The 12,109-nt window shown below is 55.9% G+C and overlaps 1 protein-coding gene across 1 annotated transcript in view; it reads left to right on the forward strand.

Annotated features, from left to right (window-relative positions):
* Positions 1-1,723: 1,723 nt before the first annotated feature.
* Positions 1,724-12,109, forward strand: part of LOC133356446 (SRSF protein kinase 2-like) — a 45,066-nt gene continuing 34,680 nt past the window's right edge. The window contains exon 1 of the mRNA XM_061573978.1: positions 1,724-1,798. Within this exon, the coding sequence (XP_061429962.1) occupies positions 1,725-1,798 (74 nt within the window). The 5' untranslated portion in view covers position 1,724. The remainder of the gene's footprint in view (positions 1,799-12,109) is intronic.

The following is a 12,109-nucleotide window of genomic DNA, read 5'->3' on the forward strand; positions in this document are numbered from 1 at the left end:
TCTCTCTGAGTCGTCCTCTCTCTGAGTCGCCCTCTCTCTCTGAGTCGCCCTCTCTGAGTCGTCCTCTCTCTCTGAGTCGTCCTCTCTCTCTCTGAGTCGCCCTCTCTCTCTCTCTGAGTCGCCCTCTCTGAGTCGTCCTCTCTCTCTGAGTCGTCCTCTCTCCTAGTCGTCCTCTCTCTCTGAATCGCCACCACTATAATGATGATGATGATCGTTGTAATATGATTATTCAGTAATGTGCAATCCCCTATTGAGTCATTGGCGAGTGCTGTGTCGTTTCGCGCAAATGCGCCGGGTTTCATGGCCATCCTACTCGACGTTGGGCGAACGTTGAGCCAACGTTGGCAAGCGGTTGGACCAACATTGGCAAGTGGTTGGACCAACGTTGGTTGAACGTTGAGCCAACGTTGGCAAATGATAGCTCGGTGAAGTTGGCTGATACCACCATCGTCGTCGTCGTCGTCATCGTCGTGTGTAAATGTCGAGCAGCAGACGCAGTCCGCTCTAAGACGCGGTGATGTCGATTCTAAATGCGGAGGACCCGGAGACAATCAAACATCCACGCGACCGCGGGGAGAGAGAGAGACACGCAAACTCCACATGCAGCAGCAGCAGGCGTCAGGGATAGAACCCACGACCTCCTGTAGACCAGGCGAGGGAGTTAACATCTCTACAGGGAGAGACACAAACTCCACATGCAGCAGCAGCAGGCGTCAGGGTCGGGATGGAACCCACGACCCCCTGTAGAGCAGGCGAGGTTGTTAACATCTCTACAGAGAGAGACACAAACTCCACATATACAGCAGCAGCAGGCGTCGTCAGGGATAGAACCCACGACCTCCTGTAGAGCAGGCGAGGTTGTTAACATCTCTACAGGGAGAGACACAAACTCCACATGCAGCAGCAGCAGGCGTCAGGGATAGAACCCACGACCTCCTGTAGACCAGGCGAGGTAGTTAACATCTCTACAGGGAGAGACACAAACTCCACATGCAGCAGCAGCAGGCGTCAGGGTCGGGATGGAACCCACGACCTCCTGTAGACCAGGCGAGGTTGTTAACATCTCTACAGAGAGAGACACAAACTCCACATACACAGCAGCAGGCGTCAGGGTCGGGATGGAACCCACGACCTCCTGTAGACCAGGCGAGGTTGTTAACATCTCCCCGCCACCGCGGCGCTCGAGGTCCATTTGGCAGCTGCGGCAGCGGCGCGGTTCGAACCGCAACTGCAGCAGCACTCAGCCGCGACTCGTCACGTGACGACTCGGCAGGTCACGGCCCCGCCCCTCCCCCAGTCCAAGCCCCGCCCATCTACAACAAGCCCCGCCCTCGCCGTCAAGCCAATCAAGTCCCGCCCTCTCACAATCAAGCCCCGCCCTCGCCATCAAGCCAATCAAGCCCGCCTTCTCACAATCAAGCCCCGCCCCTCAATATTAAGCCCCGCCTCCTGACAATCAAGCCCCGCCCCTCAATATGAAGCTCTCGCTATCAGGACCCGCCCCTCACCATTAAACCCCGTCTCTCGTATGTCAAGCCCCCCCCCACCCTCCCCCCCACCTCACTCCCCCCCACCCTCCCCCCACCTCACTCCCCCCCCACCCTCCTCCCCCCCCACCTCACTCCCCTCTCCCCCATTCCTTTATCCCCCATCCTCAGCCCCCCCCCCCCGTGCCCCCCCCGTGTCCCCGGCCGCACGATTTCGCCTCTCACACTCACGGGGCGATGGCTCTGCACCGGCTGCTGTTCGCGGGCCGCAGATCGCGTCTCTTCGGCAGCAAGGACAGCTGGTGGGGCCGGTCTGTCTACACCACGTGTCTCTCTACACCACCACGTGTCTCTCTGTCTAGAGCACGTGTCTCTCTGTCTAGAGCACGTGTCTCTCTGTCTAGAGCACGTGTCTCTCTGTCTAGAGCACGTGTCCTCTCTGTCTAGAACACGTGTCTCTCTGTCTAGAGCACGTGTCTCTCTGTCTAGAGCACGTGTCTATGTCTACACCACCACGTGTCTCTCTGTCTACACCACGTGTCTCTCTACACCACCACGTGTCTCTGTCTAGAGCACGTGTCTCTCTGTCTACACCACGTGTCTCTCTACACCACCACGTGTCTCTGTCTAGAGCACGTGTCTCTCTGTCTAGAGCACGTGTCTCTCTGTCTAGAGCACGTGTCTCTGTCTAGAGCACGTGTCTCTCTGTCTAGAGCACGTGTCTATGTCTACACCACCACGTGTCTCTCTGTCTACACCACGTGTCTCTCTACACCACCACGTGTCTCTCTGTCTAGAGCACGTGTCTCTCTGTCTAGAGCACGTGTCTCTCTGTCTAGAGCACGTGTCTCTCTGTCTAGAGCACGTGTCTCTCTGTCTACACCACGTGTCTCTCTGTCTACACCACGTGTCTCTGTCTACACCACCACGTGTCTCTCTCTCTGTCTATACCACGTGTCTCTGTCTAGAGCACGTGTCTCTGTCTACACCACCACGTCTCTCTACACCACGTGTCTCTGTCTAGAGCACGGTCTCTGTCTAGAGCACGTGTCTCTGTCTACAGCACGTGTCTCTCTGTCTAGACCACCACGTGTCTCTCTGTCTAGAGCACCACGTGTCTCTCTACACCACGTGTCTCTGTCTAGAGCACGTGTCTCTCTACACCACCACCAGTGTGTCTGCGCGTGTCGTCTAAGCCATATGTCTCTATGCGGCGTGTCATACCATATGTCTGCACCACGTGCCTGCCGATATCACCTTCATGTTGTATGAAGGAAGGGTCGTTGTCCGAAACGTCGCCTATTATATACACGCTCCTATTTTACCTTCAAGACCACGGTGTCGTAATTGAGACGGATCGTGATCGGTGTTGTTGACTGTGTTTCTGCACCAGTGGCCAATGCAGCAGCAGCAGCACCAGATACATCACCCACTCTCTCTCTCTCTTAGCATGCGTCTCTCTCTCTCTGGGGATATGCGTCTATGGCACTCCATCTACGTCTGTGGCGTGTGTGACTGTAGTGTGTGTGGGGTGTGTGTCTGTAGTGTGTGTCGTGTGTAGTGTGTGTCGTGTGTGTGTGTCTGTGGTGTGTGTGTGTGTCTGTGGTGTGTGTCTGTGTGTCTGTGGCGTGTGTGTGTGTAGTGTCTGTAGTGTGTGTGTCTGTGTGTCTGTAGTGTGTGTGTCTGTGGTGTGTGTCTGTGGTGTGTGTCTAGTGTGTGTCTGTAGGGTGTGTGTCTAGTGTGTGTCTGTAGTGTGTGTGTCTGTAGTGTGTCTAGTGTGTGTAGTGTGTGTCTGTAGTGTGTCTTTAGTGTGTGTCTGTGGTGTGTGTGTAGTGTGTCTGTGGTGTGTGTGTCTATCTGTAGTGTATGTGTAGTGTGGTGTGTGTGTGTGGTGTGTGTGTGTAGTGTCTGTAGTGTGTGTCTGTAGTGTGGAGTGTGGGTGGTGAGTGTGGTGGGGTTGGTGAGTGTGGTGTGGTGGGGAGTGTGGTGGTGAGTGTGGTGGGGGTGGTGAGTGTGGTGGGGGTGGTGAGTGTGGGTGGGTTGGGTGGTGAGTGTGGTGTGGGTGGTGTGGGTGGTGTGGTGGTGAGTGTGGTGTGGGTGGTGAGTGTGGTGTGGGTGGTGAGTGTGGTGTGGGTGGTGAGTGTGGTGTGGGTGGTGAGTGTGGGTGGGTTGGGTGGTGAGTGTGGTGTGGGTGGTGAGTGTGGGTGGGTTGGGTGGTGAGTGTGGTGTGGGTGGTGTGGGTGGTGTGGGTGGTGTGGGTGGTGAGGGTGGTGAGGGTGGGTGGTGAGGGTGGTGAGGGTGGTGAGTGTGGGTGGTGTGGGTGGTGAGTGTGGTGTGGGTGGTGAGTGTGGGTGGTGAGTGTGGTGTGGGTGGGGAGTGTGGGTGGGGAGTGTGGGTGGGGAGTGTGGGTGGGGAGTGTGGTGAGTGTGGTGGGGTTGGTGAGCGAGTGTTGGGCGAGCATCGGGTGAGTGGCAAGAGTCGGACCACGTGACGTCACCACCCCCCCACGATCACCCCTCCCCTCTCCCCCACGATCACCCCCCCCCCCCCCCCGTTCATTAATGAGCTCTCGGGCAGCTGAGAGATGGGACACGTGGGTGCGATGGCACACGGTGATGGTGATGACGCTCCGGTGATGGTGGTGGTGATGGTACCAGGGTGATGATGGTGGTGATGGTGGTGATGGTGGTGGTGATGGTACCAGGGTGATGATGGTGGTGATGGTGGTGATGGTGGTGGTGATGGCATCACGGTGATGGTGATGACGCCCCGGTGATGGCGAGACGGTGATGGTACCACGGTGATGGTGGTGATGGTACCACGGTGATTGTGGTGGTGGTGATGGTGGTGGTGATGGTGGTGGTGATGGTGGTGATGGTACCGTGGTGATGGTACCCACGGTGATGGTGGTGATGGTGGTGATGGTACCACGGTGATGGTGGTGATGGTGGTGATGGTACCACGGTGATGGTGGTGATGGTGGTGATGGTACCACGGTGATGGTGGTGATGGTGGTGATGGTACCACGGTGATGGTGGTGATGACCCCACGGTGATGGTATCACGGTGATGGTGGTGATGGTGGTGATGGCACCACGGTGGTGATGACGCCACGGTGATGGTGGTGATGACCCCATGGTGATGGTGGTGATGGTGGTGATGGTGGTGATGACCCGATGGTGATGGTGGTGATGGTGATGGTGGTGATGGTGATGATGGTGATGGTGGTGATGGTGATGATGGTGATGGTGGTGATGGTGATGATGGTGATGGTGGTGATGACCCGATGGTGATGGTGGTGATGGTGATGGTGGTGATGGTGGTGATGGTGGTGATGGTGATGATGGTGGTGATGGTGATGATGGTGGTGATGGTGGTGATGGTGATTGTGATAGTGATGATGGTGATGGTGTTGGTGATGGTGATGGTGGTGATGGTGATGGTGGTGATGGTGATGGTGGTGATGATGGTGATGGTGGTGATGGTGATGGTGGTGATGGTGGTGGTGATGATGGTGATGGTGATGATGGTGATGGTGGTGATGGTGATGGTGGTGGTGATGGTGATGGTGGTGATGGTGATGATGGTGATGATGTTGATGGTGGTGATGGTGGTGATGGTGGTGGTGATGATGGTGATGGTGGTGATGATGGTGATGGTGGTGATGGTGTGATGATGGTGATGGTGGTGGTGGTGATGGTGGTGGTGATGATGGTGATGGTGGTGATGGTGGTGATGGTGGTGATGGTGATGGTGATGATGGTGATGGTGGTGATGGTGATGGTGGTGATGGTGATGATGACCCCACGGTGATGACGTGGCGCCTTTGAACCCCGCTCGGGGCCACGCCTGGCTGGGTTCGACTCCCCCGTGCACCGCGGTTCGCGTCAGTGGCGGGCGACGTCTCAACCGGTCCTGGGGGGGGGGGGGGGGGGAGGGAGCCCCCCCACCCCCCCAGCCCCCCCCCCACCACAGCCTGCAGTCACCGGCGTGGTGAAGTATGGTCAAACGGCCCCCTTAGAACCGACAGAGCTTGGTGGGGAGGAGGAGGAGGGGGGTGATACCATCATCAAGCAGTGCATTGACCATGGCTGCTGCCGCTGCTGATAATAAGCAATAGGCGACGTTTCGGGCAAAGGTCCTTGCCCGTGCCCGTCTCGTTGGGGAGCTCTGAACCGTCGAACAAAGGCGGCGCCGCGGGGACGTCTGGAACGCTCCTTCCCTTGATTCGACGATTCGGAAGGTCACGCGGCAGATACGAATGGGACAACATTTCTGTTTGCTGCTGCTGCTCCTGTTGTTGTTGTCGGTATCAAAGTTCAAAAACAATGCTGGAGCCCTTGGCAAAACAAGGTATCGATTTGTTGTCTGGACACGTTGAACACAACTCCCACAAACCTCTCCTGTGGATAATGTTGGATCGCGAAAGCCGCCTCCACTGCGTGTTGAACTGAGCGTGTTTGTCTTTGTGTAACGGGTTCCGGAGACACTTGTAGATGTAACTTCTTTATTACAATACAACACTCCAACAGTCCTGATACTCTGTTACAGCCTAGGTACACAGCCTAGCTACACAGCCTAGATACTCTACTCTGGCTACGCTCTGGACTCGCCCTCACAAGGTCGTAGCGTCGGGAGTTCCAGAGTCCCAGCGCTGGCTCTCACAGCATCCCAGGGTCTTCAGATGGCTGGTCGTGGGTCTTGGGTCTTGAGTTACAACTGGGCCCGATCGTCCAGGGAGCTCCGCTTATATGCCCAGTCCCCAACGAGGGGTGGGGCCGTGTGCGCCACCAGACATCCCACAGAGCACACACAGCCCCCCCCGTTGGCGGCGCCCAGAGGCTTAAGCGTCTGGACCTCCTGGGAACCCAGCGCCTGGCGCCTAGGGGATTACGCGTCTGGACCCACCTGGGAACCCAGAGCCTACAGCAGCCCCTCCCTTCTTATGTCACTACATTACCCTCCTCTATGTAGCCTCCAGCCGTCCCGGCTGTCAATAATTAGAAAGTTTAAATTAACGAAAGGGAGAGAGAGAAGAAAAAAAAATACGCGAGCTTCAACAGGAAAAGAAAAGAGAACAAGAAAGCAACCATAAATACCCTAACCAACCTGTACAACTCTACACTATATACAAGCATCAATCAACAAAAAAGTGAAGCAATGACACGTGAACAAACGACCCGCGGCACACCTAGCCCTCCTCGGGATCCGCATAGAAAACGGGGAATTAACAACAACAAATATACAGATTCCGACGCGTTGGATGCACAACCAACACCGGTAATCGAACCGAAATCACATAATCACCGCATGGATGGCAGGGATCCACACCACCCTGCCAGCCTCCCATCCGTCAGGTGGAGAGAAGGCGAAGACCAACATGTCGAGCATCCCTCTACACGCACTTATCCGGACGTCTGTCTACGTCCCGGGTCGAGAAGTCGTACTTCAGGGCCGACCCATGTACTGGGCAAAGAAGTCGCACTTCAGGGCTGCTCCAGTATCTACATTTTAAAAATATATATATAAAATTTACATGACACAACAAAATAAATCTGCCTGCTCCTGTCCATAAATGGTGGCCGCACGCATGAACCGCATCTCCAAAAGGCATCCCGTGCTTGCGTCCCAGCAGCCCTCAATGAGGACCACCACCGACATTACATGTCAACCGTTTGCACCCCCCGCCTTTCCAACGTGGCGTCTCCATCCTAAAACCGCGCACGTCGGCCATATCGGGGGGGACTTCAACCCAGTCTCTCTCCAATACTCGCATCGCAGCATATAGCTGTACCGACCGATCTGAGACCCAATCTCTCTCCAAGACTCGCATCGCAGCATATAGCTGTACCGACCGATCTGAGACCCAACCTCTCTCCAAGACTCGCATCGCAGCATATAGCTGTACCGACCGATCTGAGACCCAATCTCTCTCCAAGACTCGCATCGCAGCATATAGCTGTACCGACCGATCTGAGACGACCCATTGTTCACTCCCTGCACAACATGCACCCTAACAACTGAGGGATACAGTCCCAACGTAACGGGACAACTACACCTGAACACCACGAATCCCCAGCCCACTGTTTCAACGCGCCTCGGAGTGTTTCAATCTCCGGGCCGTCAGGGTGAGCCTACTGCTCCAGACGTACCACGGAGGGTCTCAACCTCCGGGCCGTCAGGTCAAGCCGTCAGCCATAGCATGACGGGACCACACTCTCCGAGCCATGTGAGCACACAGCCCACTAGGCTAGACATGCCACGGAGTGTTTCAATCTCCGGGCTGTCAGGTCAAGCCGTCAGCCATAGCATGACGGGACCACAACTCTCGTGTTAGACACGCAACACCCGCTGGGACATCCTGGTCAGGATCTGCACCCCAAGATATTTGAGAGCCAGCATGACAATTCCAGTCCTTGGCAGCATGTCACCATCTCAAGATAAATGCCCCATACAGTATATACATCGTTAACAATGACAGCACAAGCTATACATTAACAATCACGAACAAAGCTCAATATAAACCATACATTGTTAACAATCACAAGCAAAGTTTCGCACACACATTGACAACACTCACGAGCGAAGCTCCACACAGTTTACCCAACAACAGTCACGACTCCCCGACGACAACGAAGAAAATATCAACAAAAAATCATTAATCCGGAGCGCGTAAATGTACGAAATGTCAGGGGCCTGGTCTCCCGACCTCCAACCTTTGGCCAGAGCAGCAGAGGCGGCGAGCAGCGAGTCGGTCCATGTGCCGGCCCCGGCGCTGGTTACAGTAAGAATGGCGACCTCACAGTCCGGTCGCAGCGCTGATGACGCGGTATGCTAGGTTGCCAACAGCTGTCACCCGGCGGTGAGGGACGCAGCGCTGATGACGCGGCGTCGTCGGGTTGGCACACGCTGGGCCCGGAAGTGACGTCGCTCCCAGCGGTCACTGCTCCTCTGGTGGAAGTGATGTCATTCCCGGAAGTATCCCTCACATCCGTGGGGGGAATGGCGGCGGCGGGCTCGGGCGAGCGCCGCGCCTCCTCTCTCCCTCCCGCCATCGGCCGCGAGCACCGCAGCTCGCCCCGGAGGGAGGCGGTGGCGCAGAGCAGCTCTGCGCGGCGAAGCAGCGCCTCCTCCATCTCTGCTCCCGACGCTGGAGAGGGGACGGTCGGCGGAGCAGACAGCTGCTTAGCCGGCGGTGCGGCGTTGTTGTCGGCCGGCGGTGCAGCGTCGCTGTCGGCCGGCGTTGGCCGCCCCATCGCTGCCTGCTCCTCTTCATCGCCGTCAGGACTGACGGTACGTGGTTCACCTCTTGTCTCCAACCCCACTTCTGACACCAAATGTAACGGGTTCCGGAGACACTTGTAGATGTAACTTCTTTATTACAATACAACACTCCAACAGTCCTGATACTCTGTTACAGCCTAGGTACACAGCCTAGCTACACAGCCTAGATACTCTACTCTGGCTACGCTCTGGACTCGCCCTCACAAGGTCGTAGCGTCGGGAGTTCCAGAGTCCCAGCGCTGGCTCTCACAGCATCCCAGGGTCTTCAGATGGCTGGTCGTGGGTCTTGGGTCTTGAGTTACAACTGGGCCCGATCGTCCAGGGAGCTCCGCTTATATGCCCAGTCCCCAACGAGGGGTGGGGCCGTGTGCGCCACCAGACATCCCACAGAGCACACACAGCCCCCCCCGTTGGCGGCGCCCAGAGGCTTAAGCGTCTGGACCTCCTGGGAACCCAGCGCCTGGCGCCCAGGGGATTACGCGTCTGGACCCACCTGGGAACCCAGAGCCTACAGCAGCCCCTCCCTTCTTATGTCACTACATTTGCATGTCCACCACACGTACCCGTGTGGCTAATGCAGACTTCGATCCCTTGCTACTAAAGGTTTCTATTTGGTGTTTGGACATCTTTAACACCCCCTGTTTTATTATTTACTCGCTTTCATTTAACTGTCTGGTGTCGTATCCTCAAATCTTGTAACTCAATTTTAAGCCACTTCCAAATGTCATATCGACTGCAAACTTGGTATACGTATGTCATACTGATGACAATACTATATTATAGCGTTGAAAATCTTTTTTTCTATCTTATGTTTCGCCTTGGGTCTAATTGTCCACGCTCAACTCACGTTGGCTGTAAATCACCACGGCCCCTGACGTTATGGCAAGCCTCGGGGCCACTTCCTGGAGTCGTGGAGTTCTGCCATTACTAATACGGTATATTTCATAAAAGCGTGTTTTTTAAAAAGTATTTTTAAATATTACTTATTGCCCGAAAGGGTCAAACGTATTCGTGTTTTTCATACTTTGATACTGGAAAAAAAATATTCCATGATGTAGCTGCTGCTCACGCCGACCTATAAGTGCTCTGACGCGCGTGGCATTGCCCTTGTGCCGGTCGCATTTCGGCGTCCTCCTCCGACCTGACACTGGTGGTGACACCACCTGTCACTCGTGGTGGTGACACTGACACTCGTGGTGGTGACACTCGTGGTGGTGACACTGACACTCGTGGTGGTGACACTCGTGGTGGTGACACTGACACTCGTGGTGGTGACACTGATACTCGTGGTGGTGACACTCGTGGTAGTGACACCGACACTCGTGGTAGTGACACCGACACTCGTGGGTGGTGACACCACCTGTCACTCGTGGTGGTGACACTGACACTCGTGGTGGTGACACTCGTGGTGGTGACACTGACACTCGTGGTGGTGACACTGATACTCGTGGTGGTGACACTCGTGGTAGTGACACCGACACTCGTGGTAGTGACACCGACACTCGTGGTGGTGACACTGATACTCGTGGTGGTGACACTCGTGGTGGTGACACTGACACTCGTGGTAGTGACACTCGTGGTAGTGACACCGACACTCGTGGTAGTGACACTGACACTCGTGGTGGTGACACTGACACTCGTGGTGGTGGCACTGACACTCGTGGTGGTGACACTCGTGGTAGTGACACTGACACTCGTGGTGGTGACACTGACACTCGTGGTAGTGACACTCGTGGTAGTGACACTGACACTCGTGGTGGTGACACTGACACTCGTGGTAGTGACACTGACACTCGTGGTGGTGACACTCGTGGTAGTGACACTGACACTCGTGGTGGTGACACTGACACTCGTGGTGTGGCACTGACACTCGTGGTAGTGACACTCGTGGTAGTGACACTGACACTCGTGGTGGTGACACTGACACTCGTGGTAGTGACACTGACACTCGTGGGTGGTGGCACTGACACTCGTGGTAGTGACACTCGTGGTAGTGACACTGACACTCGTGGTGGTGACACTGACACTCGTGGTAGTGACACTCGTGGTAGTGACACCGACACTCGTGGTGGTGACACTGACACTCGTGGTGGTGGACACTGACACTCGTGGTGGTGGCACTGTCACTCGTGGTGGTGACACTGACCACTCGTGGTGGTGACACTGTCACTCGTGGTAGTGACACCGACACTCGTGGTGGTGACACTGTCACTCGTGGTGGTGACACTGACACTCGTGGTGGTGGCACTGTCACTCGTGGTGGTGACACTGACACTCGTGGTGGTGACACTGTCACTCGTGGTAGTGACACTGACATTCGTGGTAGTGACACTGACACTCGTGGTGGTGACACTGTCACTCGTGGTGGTGACACTGTCACTCGTGGTGGTGACACTGACACTCGTGGTGGTGACACTGTCACTCGTGGTGGTGACACCGTCACTCGTGGTGGTGACACCGTCACTCGTGGTGGTGACACCGACACTCGTGGTGGTGACACCGACACTCGTGGTGGTGACACTGTCACTCGTGGTGGTGACACTGACACTCGTGGTGGTGACACTGACACTCGTGGTGGTGACACTGACACTCGTGGTGGTGACACTGACACTCGTGGTAGTGACACTGACACTCGTGGTGGTGACACCGACACTCGTGGTGGTGACACTGATACTCGTGGTGGTGACACTCGTGGTAGTGACACCGACACTAGTGGTAGTGACACCGACACTCGTGGTAGTGACACTGTCACTCGTGGTGGTGACACTGTCACTCGTGGTGGGACACTGACACTCGTGGTGGTGACACTGACACTCGTGGTGGTGACACTGACACTCGTGGTGGTGACACTGACACTCGTGGTAGTGACACTGACACTCGTGGTGGTGGCACTGACACTCGTGGTAGTGACACTCGTGGTAGTGACACTGACACTCGTGGTGGTGACACTGACACTCGTGGTAGTGACACTCGTGGTAGTGACACCGACACTCGTGGTGGTGACACTGACACTCGTGGTGGTGACACTGACACTCGTGGTGGTGACACTGTCACTCGTGGTGGTGACACTGACACTCGTGGTGGTGACACTGTCACTCGTGGTAGTGACACTGACACTCGTGGTAGTGACACTGACACTCGTGGTGGTGACACTGTCACTCGTGGTGGTGACACTGTCACTCGTGGTGGTGACACTGACACTCGTGGTGGTGACACCGTCACTCGTGGTGGTGACACCGTCACTCGTGGTGGTGACACTGACACTCGTGGTGGTGACACTGACACTCGTGGTGGTGACACTTGTGGTAGTGACACTGACACTCGTGGTGGTGACACCGA

Source organism: Lethenteron reissneri, chromosome 54 (genome assembly GCF_015708825.2).
Source record: "Lethenteron reissneri isolate LAM-NWPU_2019-01 chromosome 54, ASM1570882v1, whole genome shotgun sequence".
In the NCBI taxonomy this organism is placed as follows: Eukaryota; Metazoa; Chordata; class Hyperoartia; order Petromyzontiformes; family Petromyzontidae; genus Lethenteron; species Lethenteron reissneri.